The 23,318-nt window shown below is 42.0% G+C and overlaps 2 protein-coding genes across 6 annotated transcripts in view; one reads left to right on the forward strand and one right to left on the reverse strand.

The window, feature by feature from the left end:
• LRRC34 (leucine rich repeat containing 34) overlaps positions 1–4,638 on the reverse strand; it is a 38,203-nt gene extending 33,565 nt beyond the window's left edge. For 4 of the 5 annotated variants that reach the window (XM_024733774.1, XM_024733775.1, XM_024733777.1 and 1 more), the window contains exons 1-3: positions 4,536–4,638; positions 701–763; positions 299–422 (exon numbers count right to left, since the gene is read on the reverse strand). In XM_024733774.1, coding sequence (XP_024589542.1) covers positions 299–422; positions 701–763; positions 4,536–4,635 — 287 coding nt within the window. In that variant the 5' untranslated portion in view covers positions 4,636–4,638. The remainder of the gene's footprint in view (positions 1–298; positions 423–700; positions 764–4,535) is intronic. The other variant, XM_024733773.1, reaches the window with a different exon arrangement.
• A 3,186-nt stretch (positions 4,639–7,824) lies between these two features.
• LRRIQ4 (leucine rich repeats and IQ motif containing 4) lies at positions 7,825–23,318 on the forward strand. Its single transcript, XM_024734136.1, has 6 exons — positions 7,825–8,844; positions 13,433–13,606; positions 15,020–15,158; positions 16,191–16,387; positions 21,553–21,675; positions 23,307–23,318. The coding sequence occupies exons 1-6, from the start codon at positions 7,825–7,827 to the stop codon at positions 23,316–23,318; spliced, it is 1,665 nt and encodes a 554-aa protein (XP_024589904.1).

Genomic DNA, 23,318 nt, shown 5'->3' on the forward strand with positions numbered 1-23,318 from the left:
TTTAATTTCTCAACCACAAGAAAACCAAAGTATTCCCACTTGACAGATAATGACATTGAAGACTTCAGTGATTTGCATAAGTAAACCCAGCTCACAGGAGTTAAGGACAAATCTGGAACTCAGTAAACTCCACTACCTCCAAGACCTAACTATGTCAATCATCTGTGCTGAATCAAAAAGTATGTCCACTTTATCAAGCATTTGCAAATGGCTTTCAAATCACTCAGTGTTCCAGTATTTTCACACAGATGAATATCAGTGAATGTTACTGATATAATCAAGTATTTGTCTTCCTTACCCCTTTTCAATTTCTTCATCCACTTCTTGGAGTATATGCAATATAAAAGGTTTAATTTCCTGGGACTTTTCCATACATAGCTCATAATAATATTCCTGTAGACCGCCAACAGGTTCTGCAGCTTCTGAAAAATAAATGCGTTACCCTTCATCACACATACATTATCCCAGGAGCTTCCCCCCTGCCAAAAAAAAATTAGACTTCTTTCAAAGATACAAATGTGTGCGTATAGAGTTGAGGGCAGGGTGAAGAAAAGGAGATGACGTTAAGAATACAGAAAGGGAAGAAAAATAAGAAGGAATGGGAGAAAAGAAAAATGCTGTTTGGAGAACTAGGGCCATAGAAGTACCCACTGAGGGTGGGCAGACACTAACTTCGAAGTGACACAAAGGGAGAACTAACCTCTATTATGTAACAGGCCTGGCAGCTGAGGAAAATGATGTCCAGAGAAATTACGTATTTTGCCTAAAATCATACAGATAAATAAGGGCAGAGTACAGAATCATACTGACTCCAAAGTCTCTTCCTACTCTGCTATAATGGGTTAGGGTGACTCAAGGTTGCTTATCATGGCTTCAAACAAAGACAATTCTATCACAGAGTCTAAACTCAAAAGGGATCTGAAAAATCACCGAGTCCAATAGGCTTCTTGGAGACCCTCTATACAATGCACATTGATGGCATCTGAATACAGCTCTGTCTGTGCTTCCTAACACCAAGTTGAGGCCTAGCTCACAGAAGCACTTCACCTACCCAGGCCTTCCATTTCCTCTTTCTAAAGGTGATTTTCCCTGTCCAGTCCTTAGTAAGGAAGACAGAAACAAAACAGGAGTTAAGAACTTGTTCCTCTGTTATACCTGCACTTTTCCTTAATGGTCTTATTATTTTTGATATTACTTTAAAAAAATTTTTTATTGGAGTATAGTTGATTTACAATGTTGTGTTGGTTTCAGGTGTACAGCAAAGTGAATCAGTTATACATATACATATATCCACTCTTTTTAAGATTCTTTTCCCATATAGGTCATTACAGAGTATTGAGTAGAGTTCCCTGTGCTATACAGTAGGTCCTTATTAGTTATCCATTTTATATACAGTAATGTGTATATATCAATCCCAGTCTTCCAATTTATCCCTCCCCCCTCCCCTTCGCTATTACTTTAAAAGCAACCTTTTTGAGGCCCAGGCCTTCTTGGGTAGAAGGTATGCTGACACTTTTCTTAGAAGCACACACCACTGTCTGTATTTTCTGTCCTACCTTTTGGGTATGTCTCTTTAAGAGTCCATGCCCAGAGATATCACTACTCAATCAGCCTGAGGTCTTTAGGATCCAGCTTCTCTAAGTCTCTACATCTCAAAGATCTTATTTGCTGAGTGGATTTCTGCACTATATGAACTAAAGAGTTTGCTAAACAAATATGCAAAACAAGATTTAAGATGAGGAACATCATATTACAAGTGCAAGCAAATAAACTTTCCTTGTAGTTTTTTAAAATAAACTTAAAAAAAATAAATTTAGGGGACTTCCCTGGTGGTCCAGTAGTTAGGACTCTGTGCTTTCACTGCACTGCAATGCAGCCCAAATAAATAAATAAATAAATTTAACGCACACTATTTCAGATAACTTGGAAATTTCAATATCAAAAAGAAAATAAAGAAAAAAAGAAAAGAAAAGAAACATTCATCAGCAATCCCACTACCAAAGAACCACCACAACTGAGGTCTGGGGCTATTTCTTCCCTATTATTTATCTTTTTCTATATCCTTTTTTTCTTAAGTTAACATTGTGAGCAGCTTTCCCATATCATTAGATATTCTCTGAAAATTTTTTAATATCAGCATAATTTCTGTCTTGTGGATAGTTGTACATAAGAAATCTTTCACTTACCAGATATAAAATAGATAAACAACAAGGACCTACTATATAGCACAGGGAACTATATTCAGTATCTTGTAATAGCCTATAATGGAAAAGAATGTGAAGAAGAATATACTTATATATACGTATGTATAACTGAATCACTGTGCTGTACACCTGAAACTAACACAACATTGTAAATCAACTACAATTAAAAAAAATTTTTTAAAGAAATCTTTCACTTACTTTAGGAAATTTTCATGTATTTAAATAATACTTTAGCACAATGTTTCCCAAATTGTGTTTTGTGGAATACTAATCTACAAGATGCTCCAAATAGAATAGGTTTTACTGTCAAATAAGTTTGGGAAATGATGAACAATGCTAAACAGATTCCTATCTACAACACTTCTCAGGACATTTAAAACTCTCAGGTGCTCAAAGATTCCTCAGATTGTTGAGCCTGGCAGGGAGGGAGGTTAAAAGTGCTCCCAGACTTAGGACTTTCGTGACCATGGTTAACATGGAATGCAATCCAAAAAATGCTAGTTTAGCGTCCTCAACAGAAAACAAAGCAAGTAGATCTCAAACGGATTTACTTCCTGGAGCTGGGCTCCCACCGGGTTTCTTTCCTCTCTTCTGGCTACTACTTTCCTCGGTATTAAAAATGTTAAACAAAATTTCAGAAATAGAGACCTGATTGAAATAAAGACGTGTTTATTTGGGGTTTGTTAGGACTGCAACCCAGGAGACACAGATCCAAGAAGCACTTGAACTGTGTTCCACCAGACTACAAAATGGTGGGGGCTTATAAATGCAAAAACCCCACAAGGTTACATAAACTGTTTGTCAAGAATTAGGATTGGAGCTGGCAAGAAGTAAGGGTGCTTGGTAAGCAAGGACTGGTTAGGAGTCTGAAACAATTACAAAATTGCAAAGGTGGGGGTAATTTGAAACTACAAGGTTGCAACTAGCAGCTGCTAGCAGATTCTGTTTTGAAAACAGCTGGTAGTGTCCTTGAGTCTGATACAGTGTAAAGAAAATTCAAGTTCTCAGTGATGAAGGAATGCATCTGAAATCATATCCACAATGGCCACTTGGCTCCATTTTGCATGCCCGTACCACAGTTACTCCATTTTGATTTTTAAACGATCTTAAGTACATCATCAAAGAGAAGAGAGGATTGTCCTGAGAATTTCTCTGACGTTCATTCTGCCTGCCCTCAGCTGGCACAACCGTATGCAGGACATGCAGACAGACAGACTTACAGGTCATGTTTTTGTGAAGACATGAGGGAATCTTAGATAACAAGCTAAATATAGCTAAAGAAATTTACAAGAATATTTGTATTTAATTACCTGGCCATGGATGTAGATTATTTTAAAGCTTCAGCTATATCTTTCTGCTACTCTCTCTTCTATTTAAAATTCACCTAAGTATTGTATGTCAGGATTCTATGGCACCAATAATTTATTTCCTATAGTGTATTCATATTAGGAGAAAATAATAAACCAGTCTGCAAAGTGTAAAGCAAAACCTAGGAATAACCAATTACACAAAACGTCAAGACTCTAACCTAGATTTCATTTTTAATCCACACCGGAGTCTTGAATTCCAAATAATTTTTACTTAACAGCCTGTTTAAAAAATTCTAGTTAAGGGCTCATTTTGGAGGTGGTTCCCAATGCCCTCCTATACTGGAACAGCCAAGTACTGGGAAATCCAAGGGTTGAGGGTGTCATACTTGGGTGCCTATCCAGAACGTCTGTGTGACGCTGAACAAGTTACTTAAATTCTTCGATCTTAAATTTCCTCTTATGCTAAAAGCAGAGTATATCAATGCTCATCTCATGGTGCTTTGAGGAATACGAAGGCTTCTGGCACAATTCCATATCTACAACAAGTGTCCAAAATGGAAATGGCGGAGGGAGAGGGCGTTCACACTATACCTAACTTGCTACCGGATAATTCATGGGTGCAGAAATACTTAAAACCGAGCTGGCGTAGAGGTGCAAAGAGCGGTTTCCAGACCCTCTGGCCCACCTGGGCCTTGCTCTCTGGAGACTGCACAAAAAGGGGCCCAAGAAGTATATCCAGACAACCTTCTCAAAGACGGTAAGAGCAAAGCGACACACACACTTTAGTACTTCAGGACAACCCACCGCGCGAACAGCGTACCCGCTGCGGGAACTTGGGGCTCCGCTCCCGCCTGCGTTTGGGGGCGCCCCGAAGTTCCGGCCACAGCTGGGGTTCCCAGGGGCACCCTCCCGCCGGACCACCTCTGGCCCTAAGTCTGCTCGAAGGAATGGGCCTGGCCCCGACGGCCCTCGCGCGTTTCGTCCAGGCCAGGCCGGCGCCAAAGGACCGTCTATTTCTTACCGCTCCTGTCGGCTGCAGCCCACGCCGGAGTACGGGTCGTAGATGGGTCGGAAGGTGGGGTCCGGGACTCAGGCCTGGCCTCCTGCGGGCTGCGCTGCATGCTCTCTGCTTCCCGCGGGCCGCAGCAGCGGCGTTGTCATGACGACCGCGCGCGTGCGCCAGCCGCCTCAGGCAGCCAACGATCTGCGCCGGGAGCAGATCCACCGCGCGACCCTGAGCGCCGGAACCAGCCGGCTGTGGCGACCTTCGCCATTACTCCCTTGGTCCCTGAGGCCTGATTGGGCGGGCAGTGACCGCCGATGCTATGGAGGCTCCTTGGGCACCCTGGCTCCTTTGCAGGGAGAAGTTCTCGAGGTTTAGGGGGCCTAGCTGATGGGCTAGGGCCCGGGGATACAAAGACGATTATGACACAGTCCTTTCCCCAAAGTGTGCACATACCTGCGGAGGCCAGGCGCAAAAGCACAGAGTGGCACTAGCACAGATAGGGCGCGGAGGTAAGGGAGCATAAAGGGGCTTGTCGATCAGTCTTGTGGAGGGGTGGGGGCATCAGGGAGGGCTTCTTGGAAGAGGTATCATTCTGACTGGCCGGGGTGAACCTGCCAGAGGGCAAAACTGCTTTGTGCGTTTCTGGAGATGTGCAGGTTCTTGGGGCTGCCCAGATGAGCCCAGACTGTGTATTGGGGGCGAAGGGGGAGCTGTGTGGCAAGCGAGGCCAGATCCACGTGGAGTCCTGTGCATCCTCTGAGAAGCAGAGCTGTTATGGGGCAGGGCGCTGGGAGCTCTCAAATGGGGAACAGCTGATGGAGGATGGATTTGACACGACCTAGGGGAGATGCAGTATGAAGCAGCTCAGGAGAGATCGTAAAGCATCAGCTAAGACTGGACTTTGGGGAATGAGGAGACAGAACCCAGCGATAGTTACAGGGTAACATGTTCAGGATTTGGTACTTGGGCCTGGGGGAGAGAAAAAAAGGAAGGATGGAAGGAAGGCCCTCTATTTGGGGTTACCATAGATCGAAGAGAAGTGGAAGGCCCCTGTAGAGCAGCGGTCCCCAACCTTTTTGGCACCAGGGACCGGTTTCGTGGAAGACAATTTTTCCACAGACGGGGGTTGTGGGGGGGAGGTATGGGCGGGGTGAAAGGGGCGGGGGATGGTTCAGGCGGTAACGTGAGCGATGGGGAGGGCAGATGAAGCTTCGCTCACTCACTGCCACTCATCTCCTGCTGTACCGCCCGGTTCCTAACAGGCTGCGGACGGGTACTGGTCCATGGCCCGGGGGTTGGGGACCCCTGCTGTAGAGGACTCTGGAGCCAGTCAGAGACTCCTTGGCCTGAGCAAAGGTGTAAGGAAGATCCTCAAGGTAAAAACAGGCCAGTTAGGAAGACAGTTCAAAGGTGAAAAACAAAATGTCTGAGTCCTCTCTCCTTCCCACTACCCCACCAGCCAATTCCAGACCACCGCTCCACTGCCAAGAAATTGTGCCAGGCAAGGCAGAGGTCTCTCGAAACCCTGTGTGTCAAGAGATTTTTAAGCATCACCCACAGATTTTAAGCATCACTTGTATTTCTTCAGATTACAGATGATGATGATAGAAAAGACAATTATATTTTCATTTACCCCACGTGCTACCAACAAAGTTGAGAGGTAGCCTGAAATACTCAAGTGTGAGTGTAGGTGCAACTCAGCACCCGCCCTTCCCTATTCCTCCCTTAAAGTATTTTGAGTTAAGAAAATAGGGGAAAGAGAGGTTGAGGATTAATTAATTGCTGCTCCAGGGGAAGGGAAGAATACTCTTCCAAAGGAGCAAGAAGGGCAGAATTAGACTTTTGTTCTAGAGAGTGACTAACAAACAGGGTCAGAACAGAATAAACAGGAAAGAGCTGCTTTAACCAGGCAAACAGCACCTACAGCACTGTTCTCCCCATCTGCCTTAGCAAAACAAAACAGTATTTACACAGAATGACAGCCTGCAATGTCAAAATGCATATCAAATAGGACGGTCAAATAGACACCACATGTACAGCTCATTTTCGTTAGTACCTTTCTCATCACCCCCAGTGATTTCCAGGTATGGAGGAGGGATGTAGTTTGGGAAAAAAAAAAACCCTCCCTGATTGGGGGGTAGGGGAGCAAGGGAGAGGGATGCTGAGTGGATTCACTGGGTGCTTATGTGTCTAGAACTCGGAGTAGAGGTCTAACTCGAATCTGAGCTTTCTAGAAGTCAGAACCAAAGAAAATATGTGAGGATGTCATTGTTCCTTGTCATCCCTCGGTGTCCTAAGGGATTAGTTCCAGGACCCACTGGGATCCCAATATCCGTGGATGCTCAAGTCCCTTATATAAAACAACATAGTATTTGCATATAACCAATGCACGTCCTCCTTGCATCCTTTAAATCACCCCTAGACCACGTATAATACCTAATACAATGTAAATGCTATATAAACAGCTGTAAATACCATGTAAAAGCTATGAAATAGTTGCCAGGGCACGGAAAATTCAAGTTTTGCTTTGTGAAACTTTCTGGATTTTTTTTTTGGTGGGGGGGTACGCGGGCCTCTCACTGTCGTGGCCTCTCCCGTTGCGGAGCACAGGCTCCGGACGCACAGGCTCCGGACGCACAGGCTCAGCGGCCATGGCTCACGGGCCCAGCTGCTCCGCGGCATGTGGGATCTTCCTGGACCGGGGCACGAACCTGTGTCCCCTGCATTAGCAGGTGGACTGTCAACCACTGCGCCACCAGGGAAGCCCTCTACTGGCCTTCTTTACCTCCACAATTCTCTGGGGGATTTAAGGAAAAATGCAATTTTTGTTTCGTTTTTTGGCCACGCAGCTTGCGGGATCTCAGTTCCCTGAGCAGGGACTGAACCCAGGTCACGGCAGTGAAAGCCCAGAATCCTAACCACTAAGCCACCAGGGAACTCCCCAAAATGCAGTATTTTAAAGTACTGTTTTTTTCCTAATGTTTTCTTGGTGTTTATGGTAAGATCAATGATCTTTTGCAACCTTCCACATCCAACCTGAAAATAGAATCAAAAGAGGCATTTCTAAAAATTGAAATTAGACAATCCTTCTTTTAAAATATAAGTCAACCTGTTAGGAGAAAGAGGGGTATTCTCCCAACATGACACAAAAGCCTACATTTTATGTTGTGTCGTAGTGAGCACTCAATCAACTATATTTTATTTCTCTTAAGGATACCAAATCTGGTGGCAAGTAAACTGATATATTTTTTGTTTCTTTTCACAATATTTCAGATTTTGAATATTTGAACTTTCCATCAGAATAATGTCAAATGACAGCACAAAATCAGAACATTCATCTAGAATTCATCAGAAAAATGATCCACAACAGGTATCTGATAGAACCTTTTTCATTGACGCTTCTAATCAGAGCTTGCTTACCATTCCAGCGGAGATTTTAGGCTTACGAGAATTAGAGGAAGTGCATCTGGAAAACAACCAGATTGCAGAAATCCCCAAGGATATTCAGCATTTAAGGAATGTCAGGATCCTCTACCTGAACAAGAACAACCTGAAGAATCTGTGCCCCGAGCTGGGGAAGCTGAGCAACTTGGAGGGCCTGGACCTGAGCGACAACCCGCTCCTGGCCTCGTCCCTTCGGGTCCTCGGCGGCATCCGCAAGTTGCGTGAGCTCCGCCTCTACCGCACGGACCTGGCGGAGATCCCCGTCCTCGTCTGTAAACACCTTCACCACCTCGAGCTGCTCGGACTGGCGGGAAACCACCTGAAATCTCTGCCCAAGGAAATAGTGAACCAGACCAAACTGAGGGAGATCCACCTGAAGCAAAACCAATTTGAAGTTTTCCCTCTGGAGCTGTGTGGTCTCTTCAACCTGGAGATCATCGACCTGGATGAGAACAAGCTAAGTGTCATCCCAGAAGAGATTGGGAACCTGACGAAGCTGAAGAAGCTCTACGTGGCCTACAACAGCCTGCCTGCTCTCCCGGAGTCGCTGTGCCAGTGCTCCAAGCTGTCGGTGCTGGATTTATCCCACAATCACCTCCACTCCATCCCGCACACCCTGGCCGAGCTCTCGCAGGTGACGGAGATTGGGCTGAGCGGGAACCGCCTAGAGAAGGTGCCGCACGTCCTTTACAGGTGGACCTCGCTGCACCTGCTCTACCTGCACAACACCGGCCTGCGGGTGCTGCGCCGCCCCTTTCGACGCCTGGTTAACCTGCGCTTCCTCGATCTCAGCCAGAACTATCTGGAACGCTGTCCATTGCAGATCTGTGAGCTGCAGAACCTGGAAATCCTGGCGCTGGATGATAATAAAATACGCCAGGTAACGATCCCCTTCCTGGCTGTGGCTATGCTCCCACCAAGGGCCCTTCCGGCCCTAAGCTGGTGTAGTTCTGTGTCGAAACATCAGGAAATTCGAACTGAGTTTATGAGTGAAAATCCGGGGTTAACAGATATATCCAACAGGGTCACCATTTATGTTACTTCCCCCCCCCGCGAATAGCAATAGTGATCATAAATGGTAGCTGATGTTTACTTACAATATGTACGTGCAGGTCACTGGGCTAAATGTTTTACATGTATTGATATTATCCCATTTAATCCTCACAATAACTTTTCGATGTGGGTGCTTTATCCTCAATGATCTATGAGGAAAATGAGGCATGGGGAGCTTAACTAACTTGTCAAGGCCACACACCTGTACATGAGAGAGTCAGGATGCCAACCCACAGCACTGGGTTGCAGGGTTCATGTTCTTAACAAGACTACCTCCTAACGGGGTTTCCTGAAACAGCAGAGTTCTCCGACACATACAGCCTTAGGCTTTAATGTTCCATTCACGGGAAATTGCAAAATCAGTTTGTCCCTAGAGAAACTCTCCCACATGTGTGCAGGGTGGTGTGTTCAAAAACGTTCATGGTGACATTGCTGATAATCATGACGTACGGGAGATAATCTGAATGTCAGTTGGTAGAGGAATTCGCAAGTAAATTGCGGTATATTTGTAAAATGGAATACTACACAATAATTTAAGTGAACTGGAGTTATACGTGCCAATATGGGTAGATCTCAAAAGTGTGATGTTTATTAAAAAGTGAAACACCGAATGGCAGAATATTATATCACATATAAATCTTTAATCACACAAAACTACATACACACAACACATTTTATGGATATTTTTATATGTAATAAAAGTATAAAAATAGGTACTGGGAAAAAAAACTCACAAAATTCCTAATAACGGCTGCCTCTTGGAAGAGGGAGGAAGTCAAGGAAATGAGGATGGGATCATAACTCAATTTGTTTTTTTTTTTTTTTTTGCGGTACGCGGGCCTCTCGCTGTTGTGGCCTCTCCCGTTGCGGAGCACAGGCTCTGGACGCGCAGGCTCAGCGGCCATGGCTCACGGGCCCAGCCGCTCCGCGGCATGTGGGATCTTCCCGGATCGGGGCACGAACCCGCGTCCCCTGCATCGGCAGGTGGACTCTCAACCACTGCGCCACCAGGGAAGCCCCAAGAACTCAATTTGCAGTAGTTCATTTTGTCATTAACGAAAGGTTTGGACGGCGGGTACAGATGCTTTTTTTTAATTTTATGTTTTTATTGAAATATAGTTGATTTACAATGTTGTGTTAGTTTCAGGTGTACAGCAAAGTGATTCAGTTGTGTATATATATGTTTCTTTTTCAGATTCTTTTCCATTATAGGTTATTACAAGATATTGAATATATCTTTTCTTTTTCATATTTGAAAATTTAAAAGAACAGAGTTCTGTTAAAAGCAAAAGACAACTGTAGAGAGAGAGAAAGGGAGGTTTGGAAATCAACAACAGTAACCAAATATTAGGTCTGTTTTTCCTAGCCGTGAACACCACTCTCATGTACTTCACACATTATAAAAGTCCTAGCCTTAAAGTTGTTTTTTGTTCTTTTTTAATCTTTTACTCGACTTTCAATTTCTAGAACTTTGGGTTTTGTTTTGTTTTGTTTTGTTTTGGTTTTCCTCATTGCTAGAGAGTTTCAAAACTGCCTTTCAGGAAGTAAATATTTTGATGATGACTTTAAGATTTAGGAAGAGAATCTAGGACTCAATCTCTACTTAGGTAGCAGCCCACCTTGGAGGATTTTAGAGGTTCTATGAGAAGCCCTCTGCCCGGCTCCCAATTCTTCTGCAGCTCATGTAAGAAATTCCTTTTATAGTGAACAAAGTCTGTCATTCCACAGTTGGGAGTGAAAGGCTCAAAATATAAAGCGCCCTTGGGAAGTTCACTTAAATCCTATTGAGTCATGAGTGATACCTAACCCTTTCCTGTGAGATATTTTAAGAAATCAGGGTGGAGGAGGGAATCACACACAGATGGCTCCTTAACAAAGATTAGCCTCACCCAACACCAAGTTTTACTGCAAGTCAAACTGCACCGAAATGTGAACACGTTCAATGTTATTATGTTGAACATGAAAATCTCTATGTACCAGTGCTTATTATTCTTCAGTTCTTATGATGGTATTTCTGCGGCTTTTGTCTTCCTTTTTCAATTTCCTATTATGCCTCCAGCAACCTCCCAATGCATTTCTCTCCATAATGACACGTTGCCTTTAAGCCAACGCCTTATCACACCCCAAAATTTGCCTCATGGGCTTCTGGCACTAGAAGCCTGGCCAGTTGCTTTTTCTTGCCTAGATGGAGGCAAAAATAGCTAACTTTCAGTGTGTATCTAGATGGATTTTATTTGTATGGTACATTTCTATTGTTGACTGAAAGAAGACAGACAACCTGAAAGTTGAGAATTATGTTTTATTTGGTGGACAAAACTGAGGACTTAAGCGGGGGATGCAGCCTCTCAGATAGCTCAGAGGGTCTGCTCCACAGAGGGAAGGGAGGAGCCGGGATATATAGGACTTTTTGCAACAAAGACTAGGTAGTTGGAACTTCAAAAGATTACTGTTAATTAAAGAAAACCAAATTCTCAAGTTAAGGAATTTAGCGCATTTCTGTGTATGGGAAGATGCAAGAGTCTGGGCTCACTGAAATCATTCCTTTGATATGCACCTCAGCTATCTAGGGCCGTCCTGAGTCTCCTCAGGGTGTACGGTGGAGGGTGACTGCAGTGGCTGAGGGCTTGGGAGTGGGCAGCCCATTTGTCTCCATCCTGAGTTCCCTCAGGGCTCACTGTCAGGTGGCTGCAACATCTTTTGTTTTACTGATTTGGCTGGTAACATTTTTCATTCACACTATTAAGGGAGAAAATTCAACCTCAGAATGGCTACAGCTCAATTATAGTGTCAGCAATAATTGTTCTCATTTGACGCTCGGCAGGTTTTCTGTACATCCAAGTTTACTTACACTATACTTTGATATGACTGTGATGGGATTAATTATTAGATCTTAAATATCCTGGGGAAAAAAATCTTTAAAATTCAGTGGGCTTTTGAAAAAGAAAAGCTAAACCTATGAACGAAGTAAACAGCAATAAGAGTGAAATGACTAGGTTATAATGAAGTGGTTAGATTGAAAACTGTTTCCCCATTATTTTGGACTGCATTGAACGCAGATGCTTCCCATTGAAGGGATCTAAGGGCCTAATGAAGAGTTTTGAAATAGCCAAGAAGGAAAGCTTAAACATCAGTTTCTCTGGAGGTTGACTTGTTCTGAGTTTTCTGTTTTTAATGTTAATAAATAAGTAAAGCTGTAAGCAGTTTATAACTTTTTAAGAAAATGAACCCTCACACTAACACAATAAAGAGAAAAATGGCTTATGGCAGATTCCAAGTGTATGAGACTTTGGCCTGTAGGTCAAAGGAAAGCCCACTTTAGAGATAATCTATTCACTAATTATTTACCTATTCCACCCATCTAGAGAGAAATTGGGTTGAGCCAAACCCTATTAACCATTGTCATGAAAAGTAGAGTGGCAGATTAGGGAATGGGTGGGAGGAAAGCCCAAAGGCTGAAGCAGGGACCCTGAGGAAGGATTTGCCAGGGAACTATATTTCAAAATGAGTTAAGAAGCTATTAAGACACAGAGTTGGGCCTTTTTTCCTACAAGAAAATAGGTATTTCTGTAACATAATCAATAGGGTGATTGTGTCACATATTTTAAGAGTGAGATTTTTCCATGTGGTTCCAGAGGGCCAGAAAGAGGCCAATAGGTGGATGTCTTAGTGACACAGATTTTGGCTTGACAGGAGAAGGAAATTTGATAAGTAGTGGTCTTCAGCCAATGAGCTTTTCATCCCAGGAGGTGGTGTTTAAATATGGGCTGGATGGCTAGCTATGGAACATATTCCACCACCATATTAGAGGGTTAGAATAGAGAGACCTTTTTAAGGCCTTCCAACTCTGAAAGTCTGGGAGTGGGAGTCTGTGAAATGCCTGCCTAATACCAGGACAGATAGCCTTGGGATTCACTGGAGGGCAGAAGATATCATTGTAATTCATTGTTTCCTTCCAACTGAGATTTTAACTAAAGTTTCAGAACTGCTGAGCTAAAGCCTTTGAGGGTGAGAGGTCATGTCACTAAATAGATCAGTTCCAATAACAATTAATTATGAATATTATAGTTGCAATATTACACTAATAAGCTTAGTACTTTCTGTCAGTAGTGTCAAGCATTTGATACACTACAGCTTAAAAATTTGCAATAAAGTAGGTTAAAAATTGCTCTAATTTTATCCAGTGCATAAAAGTAAAGAGCAGAGAGGCTGGGGGAAAGGTAGAACTCCAGACTTTATATATCTATGAGTATAAATACTATATATGCAAACATATGGGCTAACTTTTCATCAGTAGGAGATGCTAAATTGCTCTACTTATTTTTTAAACATTCTGCCTCAGAACTAAAAGCCCAATTTATTTTCTTACTGTTAAAAATAATCTTGACCTGAAACTTATCTTTTTGGAATTCTTCCAGTTACCGTCAGACTTTGGTTTACTTTCAAAACTGAAGATTCTTGGACTAACTGGAAATCAGTTTCCTTCCTTTCCAGAAGAAATCCTTTCTTTAAAGTGTTTAGAGAAATTATACATTGGCCAAGATCAGGGAGCCAAGCTTACCCATATGCCAGAATGCATTAGGAAACTACAGGTGAGCCTCCCCAAACGAGCAGGCAAAAAATTATATGCCCTGATTCCTTAAATTGGCTGATATTGAGAAGACATGGTGTTGTTCTCACAGGTTGCATGTGGAATCATCCATACAAGATTCCTAGCTCCCAGCAAGCAGTCACTGTTAAACTTTGAGGCTTCCACTGTCTTCCTGAACAGCCCCGGGGATCCATACTCCAAGAACACTTTATTGTAATTGCTCTTGGATATGTCAAGCCATACTTGTTTCTACCGTGTGCTTTGGCACGTTTTATTTGCAGAAACTGAGCCATACCACTTTGCAATTAATTTCCACTTTTAAAAAATATTCCCTGAAAATTATACTATTTTGAAGTTAAGGTATCATACAGATGACATAGCTGGGAGTCTGCATTTTGGATGGGACAGTCTGATTTCCCTCCCTGCATATCATGGTGTACTTAACTATTGCACCAGGTTCATGCTGAAGATGGATCCACAGCACTATGCTAAATCCTAGCAAAGCAACAAGATGACATCATTCAAAGTAGCCGTACCAGTGTGTCTTTATGTATGCGTACTTTAAAGATTTTGTTTTCATGTTCCTGGTGCCACACTTTAATAATGATAAAGTAGGTGTAACTACATAACTCCCAGTCCTGGAACTGAGCAATGGCATGTACAGAACAGGTACGTCTCACCTATTCCTAATTCTCTATTCCTTTGCCCTGTGTTCACAGAACTCCTTTCGTCAACTTGCTCCTTGTACATGTCACGCCACACTCTCCAAAATCTTAGGGTGAAATGCAAACATTAAAATCTTGCCCAGGGAATCTGAAAATAATTAACCTATTCTCTGTACATTTTGGTTACATCCACTTGGGCAACGTTGGATTGATGTTTGTGACAATCGCAGTTCTGTAGCAACTGCCACAGAGAATTAGCTGTTGAAAGGGAGCAAATGATATTTGTAGTTAAATGATCCAAACTGTTTTTCCATAAAGTTCTCGTGAAACAAATAAACACTAGATTCCCATGTTCTCTTTTCCCTGCATACGTGAGAACCGCAACTGATGGCTTAACTCAAAAATAATTGTAGTTTTTGATGATGATTCTTTAAACGTGTTTTTCCCTTTACCCCAATGCATAATATCCCCATTGAAAGAACATGGAGGGAATTCCCTGGTGGTCCAGTGGGTAAGACTCTGCACTCCCAATGCAGGGAGCCCAGGTTTGATCCCTGGCCGGGGAACTAGATCCTGCATGCATGCTGAAACTAGGAGTCCACATGCAGCAACTAAGACCCAGAACAGCCTAAGTAAATAAATATTAAAAGAAAAAAAAGAAAGAACATGGGAACTCACAGGTGATTCTGGTTACCATAATTCTTTTATCAATGTAAGGGTCATAATGGTATACTCTCATGTTATTTCAGAGTCTTAAAGAGCTGTATGTAGAGAACAATTATCTCGAGTACCTGCCTGTATCCTTGGGATCAATGCCCAACTTGGAAATTCTTGATTGCCGCTGCAATCTGATTAAGCAACTTCCAGATGCCATTTGCCAAGCACAAGGTGAGGAATCTTTGTAGATCCACAGCCCAGTGGAGTTTGCGGCCAGCATTTCCTGTGATTGAAGGCTTCTTTGCCCTACTAAAGATCAATCTCAGTGATGAGAGCTTAGACCTACCCCATCATCTCCTCGCAGAGCTTCCTAGTGGTGTGGGGAAGGCCAGGTGCCAGGTTAGTACAGCTAAGAGCCTCACAAAGGCAATTAGATTGTTTATTAAGAATTGAAAAGAAAATAGCAACTGCTAAGAAAGTTAGCATTCATCCATATAGTCATTATGCCATGAACAAGAATTTACTGAATACCTACTGTCTGCCAGAATTGGGAGCTGGGGGTCCTGTATTAAATTTGCTTTAGGTCAATAAGTCACTTGAATAAAAGGAAAAGGATTGACCGAGAGTAATGAAATTAGCAAGGGGGGACTTTTGGAGCTACATGATTGACATGAAAAATCATACATGATTCATATTTGAACATGCAAACATTTTCCACTAGGCTAAACCACTATTTGTAAATCCATCTATTCACTGAACAGGCTTTTGCAGAGATCCTACTGGAACGAAATAAAAACTTTTTCTTTGCCATAATGTGCTGAATCTTCAGGTTTATAGATGTGTTTTCAAGCTATGACTTATTCTTTAATGAAAGGAGGATGAAGGAATATGAGTGGAAGCTGTTGCCTACCCATACCCATAGGACATAATTCAAAGATTAGCGGGAGGGGTGGGTATGAGGTACTCCTTAGTCATGCTCCTGACCATGCATTTTTATCCTCTCTTTGATCCCTGGAGGAATGAAACGTTCTCAACATTTTTTAGTATTTACTATTTTCCTGTCTCTAACACTGATTTACACTGGCTCCAACAACTTTGAGTTGTTATGAAAAAGAGAACTTGGTTTGCCTCATTAAATGTGCCGTCTTTTGTTAACATGGCATAGGAGGAAACAAACATTTCAAAGTGATTGGACTAAAGCATGCATGCTTTAATTTTGCTTGTTTTTAAGACAAATTCATTATTTAAAAAAAATCATTTCAGCTTTGAAAGAATTACGGCTCGAGGACAACTTGATCACCCATCTTCCAGAGAATTTGGATAGTCTAGTGAATCTAAAAGTTCTGACACTGATGGGCAATCCCATGGAAGAACCCCCAATGTTAGTGTGTGCTGAAGGTGCTGAGGCTGTATGGGCATACTTTAAAGAAAGAAGAAATATGAAGACAATGGCAACAAAGGTAAAATCAGCAAAAATTTTGTATAACGTATTCACAGTTGCTTGGAGTGGGATTAGTGTTAAACTATAGATATATGAGGCTGCTCTTTACACATCTATACCTTGAGAATAGAGATTCTTATTTACTTTTATATCCCCAGGGCTAAGCGAGAGAGTTTTTAACATCATCCTAGCATTTTTTGTCTTTTCTGTTCCTTTTCTCTGTGTCAGATGAGAAGCTGACAAATAGGCAAAAGAAACCAAAACTTCAAATTCCCAAACTATCTAAAACTGTTGGACTATTCACTGGAGTGAAAAGCTTATGTTAACAAAGTCAGTAAGTGGAGGCTGAAAAATTAGAAATGAAAGCATTTATGGATCAGAGGTCTAGAGACCAGAGTTCTGCTCTGCCCCTAACTTAGCATCAAAGGGCTAAGAGCCTTGTCACTCTCTTCCTTGCCCACCAAGCCCATGGAAACATAAGGATATCCCAGACAGCCCAGGAACGTGTCCACTTCAGTCAGTATTCAGTATTCTTCATTCAACTGGTCCAAACCCCCATCATCTCAAACCCAGATGACTGCATTAGCCCTCCAACTAGTGTCCCTACTTCCTCACCTGTTTCTCCTGTGATACATCTTCCACTCAACAGTCAGACCTACGCTGTTAAAACCTAGGTCAGATCTTGCCGTGCCTCTGCTGAAGTGGACAACTCTCCATTTTACCTGAAATAAGAGTTAGTCTTTGGTCTGTAAGACCCTTTATCAATGGCCCTCAATCATATCAGACCTAACATCCTCCCTTTCCCGGTAAATATTGTGTGATACCTCCTTTACGCTTCTGAAATTAAACTCATAGATAATATAAGCTACCACAAACATAATTTTAATAAATCAAACTAATGCCTGAGCTGCAACATAGAGGAAAAAAGTTTATGTTAAAATATTAATTTTAATATGTATATACTCAGGAATGACTACACTGGAAGAATGAAAATAATATTTGGGGGATACTTCCTAAAAGCATTTTGAAAAGCCATGCATGCTCTTGCACATTTTAAAATTGATATTTAACCTGTTTTGCCACTAAGTTTAAATCATTGCAAAGGATTTACTTTCCAGTGAATTTTACATACTGACATCTTAAAATAGAGTTGTTAGACCAGTATTTTAAATGTATCCAATGGAATCTAAGTACCATTATGATTTGATATGTCAGTAAACATCAATTTACAAAATACTTAAACAAGCTCTTATCTTACATGCAAAAATTTTATGTCATTTCTTTTTCTTCTTGAACGTGTATTTCCATTCCACTTTCCCCTCAGAATTAACCTTGAGCCTTAGTGCAATTACTAGTAGTATAAAATTGACCAAAACAATATAAAATCTATTACAAATTTTGATATTTAATTATTTGACTTACAGGAGTTTTGGAAAGACTTTTTCACATAGGTTATATATCCTTGCATAAATATTAATTATTGCTAGAATGAGATAAAGTTCGGCATCAGTTCCATTCCTATTTTTTATTTTACAGATGAGAAACCTCGTTTAAATTCTTAAGTTGACAAGAATGGAAAAAGTTTTTTTATTTTGCCTATATTGTTTTGTTTTAAGTGACAGGGCCTCACATATCTTTGAACTTCTTCCAGATATATCCCAAAAAATAGATAGCAGTTTTCTAAGCTTTTCTAAGCTGACAAATTAACTTCATTTTTCTTGAAGGCAAAGAGCCGGAAACCACCTGACTTATAAAAGGATTGGTTACCCAGTCTTTAGAGCCAACATCAATATTATTATTTTTTTAATACATTTATTTATTTTTGGCTGCGTTGGGTCTTCGTTGCTACGCGCAGGCTTTTCTCTAGTTGCGGCGAGCGGGGACTACTCTTCGTCACGGTAGGTGGGCTTCTCATTGCGGTGACTTCTCTTGTTGAGGAGCACAGGCTCTAGGCGCACAGGCTTCAGTAGTTGCAGCACATGGGCTCAGCTGTTGTGGCTCGCGGGCTTAGAGCACAGGTTCAGTAGTTGTGGCTCACAGGCTTAGTTGCTTCGTCGCATGTGGGATCTTCCCAGACCAGGGCTCGAACCTGTGTCCCCTGCATTGACAGGTGGATTCTTAACCACTGTGCCACCAGGGAAGTCTTACTATTTTTAATTATCTCTTTTTTTGGTGTCCCAGAGGTTTTTGGAGTCCAGGGCAACCCTCCTGGTCAGATTCAGGTAGATGAGAGGCTGCCAGAGGGGCAGTTGTGAAGGGGCAGCTACAACTAGAGGATCAGCGGTTGTGTTCCTTGGCAGATACATTTCAGGGAGGGGTACAGATGGAAGTTGAAGCTCTGGAAATGAGTTGCTTCCAACCTATCTAAGCCTGCACACTCTTGGAAAGTCTTTGTGGACCAGGGTGCATGTCACAAAATAGAGGTCTGTTAAATCTTAACACACAAAAAGCCTCATAAATTTCCAGAATCCCCCTCCTGGGCAATACTGTTCCCCTGAAAAATCACCACCTTAACTGATTTGCTGTTTCCACTCTGCATCTCATCCTTCCCATTTTCACTTTACTTCAGTCACAAATGGGGTCCTTGGTGTTTTTTTCAAGGCCCATGTGTGCTCCTGCTTCAGAGCCTTAACACTGGCTCCTGCCGCTGCCCAGAGGTGCTTTCCCCAGATGTGGACAAGGCCAGCCCTCACTTAGTTCAGCCTCTGCTCAAATATCCACATATCTGCCCTTCATCCACCTTATATAAAACAGCATACCTCCACCCGCCTCATTCATTCATTCGTTCAACAAATATTTACTGAGCTGCTACTATGTACCAGGCACTGGAAATACATTCACTGAACAAAATGGACAAATATTTCTGTCCTCATATTGCTTAAAGCCTAGTGTGACAGAAATAAGAACATGAAATATAAAACATAAAATTGTATACTATGTTAGAAAGTGATTAATTGGTATTGGAAAAAAGCTCAAGCTAAGGGGAACTGAGATTGCCAGAAGTAGTGTGTGTGCGAGTGTGTGTTATAGGGGTTTCAAATTTTTTTTTTGGTCCAAACATTTATTTAGGCAGGAAAAACTGGCAGAGTTCAGACTGCTGCTCCATGCTACTGGACTACTAAAGTAGCCACTTACTATATTTAATCTCTGTTCTTTCATCTGATCTTACTTCAGTTAGCTTTTTTTTTTTTAATTTTTATTTTACATTGGAGCATAGTTGATTAACAATGTTGTGTTAGTTTCGGGTCTACAGCAAATTGATTCAGTTATACATATACATGTACCTGTTCTTTTTCAAATTCTTTTCCCATTTAGGTTATTACAGAATATTGAGCAGAGTTCCCTGTGCTCTACAGTAGGTCCTTGTTGGTTATCCATTTTAAATATAGTAGTGTGTACATGTCAATCCCAAGCTCCCAGTCTATCCCTCCCCTGCCACCCTTCCCCCCAGTAGCCATAAATTTGTTTTTTTTTTTAAAGGATTATTTTTATTTATTTATGGCTGTGCTAGGTCCCCGTTTCTGTGCGAGGGCTTTCTCCAGTTGCGGCAAGTGGGGGCCACTCTTCATCGTGGTGCGTGGGTCTCTCACTGTCACGGCCTCTCTTGTTGCGGAGCACAGGCTCCAGACGTGCAGGCTCAGTAGTTGTGGCTCACAGGCCCAGTTGCTCCACGGCATGTGGGATCTTCCCAGACCAGGGCTCGAACGCGTGTCTCCTGCATTGGCAGGCAGATTCTCAACCACTGCGCCACCAGGGAAGCCCCATAAATTTGTTTTCTAAGTCTGTGAGTCTCTTTCTGTTTTGTAAATAAGTTCATTTGCTTTTTTTTTAGATTTATAGGGGTTTCAATTTAATGAGATGGTCAGGGTAGGCCTCATTGGGAAAATGACTGTCTTAGCTCAGGCAACCATTACAATATATCATAGCTTGGGTGGCTTGAACAACAGAAACTTATTTTCTCACAGTCCTGGAGGCTAGAAGTCCGGGATGGTCCATGGTGCCAGCATGGTCAGTTTCTGGTGAGAGCTCCCTTCCTGCCTTGCAGACGGCTGCCTTCTCACCGTGTCCTCAGATGACAGAGAAAGAGCAAGCTTTCTGAGGTCTCTTCTTATAAGAGCACTGATTCCATCATGAGAGCCTCACCCTCACGACCTTATCTAACCTCCTTACCTTCTAAGGCCCAATCTCCAAATACCACCACATCGGTCATTAAGGCTTTTCAACATATGAATTGCGGGGGCAGGGGACACAATTCAGTCCATAGCAATGACAATTAAGCAAATTCTTGAAGAAGTGGAGGGGTGAACCATCTGAATATTAGGAAGAGTGTTCCAGGCAGAGGAAGCAGTGAAGGCAAAGGCCCTGAGCTGGAGCAGTGCCTGCGTGTGTCTGCATTGCTGGAGCAAGTGAGCAAGGGGGAGACAGTTAAGAGATCAGGAGGGAGGGGCAGATCGGATAGGGCTTTGTAAGCCATTGCAAGGCCCTGAGTTTTGGGGGTGGGGGGGTTTTGCTTGTTTGTTTTTGTTTAAGACGTGGATTTATTTAGAGAGATACACATTCCATAGAGAGAATGCCATCCATCTCAAAAGGTGAAAGTGACCTTGGGAGAAACACACTCCACAGACAGAGTGTGGGCCATCTCAGAAGGTGAGAGGCCAGGACTTGAGTTTTTATTCTGAGAGAAACAGGGAGCCACTGGAAGTTTCGAAGAGTCTACTAGAGAAGAGGTTTCCTGAGTAGGTGCGAAGGAATAGGATCTCAAGAACAGGTAAAGGCCGCCTGTAGGTAGGAGCGCAGGTAGTCCAGGAACAAGAGGAAGGCAGGGTACAGGCATACCCATTCCCCTTGCTGTGCACTGTCACCTCCGCCATCTGGCAAATTATACAGTCATGTGTTTATTGTTTATCGTCTATTCCCCTCACTGGGATGTGAGTTCCACAGAGTCAGTGACATTGGTATTTAACTGCTGTTTCCCAAATGTCTAGAACAGTGCTTGGCACATAAAGCACCAAATACTTGAAAAATGCTTTGCCTGGATGACTGGCCAAGTGAGAAAGAGAGAAAATAAGGTTCAGAGTTCTAGTGACATTCATTCTCCGCATCTTGAAAACTACATACCAGAACAAAGAGCCGTAACCATTCCCAGTCCACTGTAGTACGAGCTGATGCTCTTCTTGTTTTCAGATTCAGGCATGGTGGCGTGGAATAATGGTACGCAAAGGATTTGGGAAATTTGAAGACCTGCTAAAATTGCAAAAGAAGGGGAGGAATTCTCCAAAAGATAAGAAAGGAAAGAAGGATGTAAAAGGAAAATCTGTCAAGAAAAATAAGAAATAATTCTATAAATGTATGAATTGAGGTAATGAACCCTGATGGATTAAGAAAGCAAAATCTCTAGGAATTAGATGCCTACCACACAAAAGTTATTCACAGAGTTATGGTTATATATAAAAATAAAGGTTCTTTTACTGACATGTTGATGGATAAAAATGCTATGATGTCTTCCAGTCCCTAACCTGTAATTTTGTTATTTCAAGAAGATCATGTAAATGGAATCACAGAGTATGTAACATTTGGGGACTGGCCTTTTTATACTGTATAGTTCACTTCTAGTCCATCCAAGTAGTGCAAGTGTCAATAGTTCATTCCTTTCTGGTTGCTGAGTAGTACTGCATAGTTTGTTTCACCATTCACCCTTTGAAGGGTGTTGCTCTGTTTCCAGTTTTTGGCTAGTATGAATAAAGCTGCTATGAACGTTTGTTCATAGGGTTTTGCATGAGCACAGGTGTTCATGGAATTCATGGGAATGCTGAAAGAAGTGAAGAATCATTACTTAAAACATCCCCATTTATACCACTCAAGACCTCCTCACCCTGATGACTTCCTTTTTTTTTTTTTTTTGGCCACACAGTATGACTTGTGGGATCTTAGTTTCCTGACCAGGGATTGGACCCAGGCCAACAGCAGTGAAAGCAGCGAGTCCTAACCACCGGACTGCCAGGGAATTCCCATGATGACTTTTTCTTTTAGAGTGGTATTGATTTCAAATTCTACATGTCTTTCAAGCAATGATTGCAGTATGAATTATTAGTGTAACAAGAAGAAAGCAAAACATAACTTGACTGGAGCATATCAGAATAGAAATGTGTGAACAGACCCCTCTGCCATGCAATGAATTTCATGCTCTAGTAAGAGAAAAATAAAAAATTCCAAAAATCACTTAGAGCAGCACAGAAACTTTAATGAGTTTAGTAGGTTTTATGTGACAAATTCCATGCCAAAGAAATGCTCAGAGGTAATATGTTAATTTGTTTATTTTAGCAATAAAATATTTTACTTTATTTTCACAAGGTATTTTTTGATACTGGGTTTTGAATTTTCGACCACTTTTCATGAAGATTTGTATGTCAGTGGCCATTATTAGTGTTCATGGTTTATATCTGAGATAAAAGCCAAGAGAACAAAAAATAATATACCACTGAAAGGAATACTTTCTGATAAAAATGTGAGTGGACCCCATTAAGATACATATAATGGTAAAGAATATGAAAATGTTCCACAGTTTGTGCCTTTCACATTAGAATTTCACACACACACGCACATACACATAAACACACACCCTTATATTTAAAATATTTAGGAAAAGAGAGGCAGAAAATTCCAGGGCAAGACAAAAGGAGATGCAGTACCAGAATCTAAGCATTTTTGTCAGGGCTTCTAAACAGCAAGTGAACTAACTATATATCAAAACAAATGAAAATCCATTGAAAAGTGTCATTCTTGTTTTACAAAATAGAGAATAAAGACTGCTCACATTAGATTATTATAGACAATATATATTTACAAAGCTCTTGTACCGTAAATCCCACCAAACAGCCCAGAAGCTGGTACTCCTTGATTTCACCGGGATTCACTCTTGTTCTTTTCCTCCCCCTTAGGATGGTGTGTAG

Source organism: Neophocaena asiaeorientalis, unplaced genomic scaffold, assembly GCF_003031525.2.
Source record: "Neophocaena asiaeorientalis asiaeorientalis breed wild unplaced genomic scaffold, Neophocaena_asiaeorientalis_V1.1 scaffold280, whole genome shotgun sequence".
NCBI lineage: Eukaryota > Metazoa > Chordata > Mammalia > Artiodactyla > Phocoenidae > Neophocaena > Neophocaena asiaeorientalis.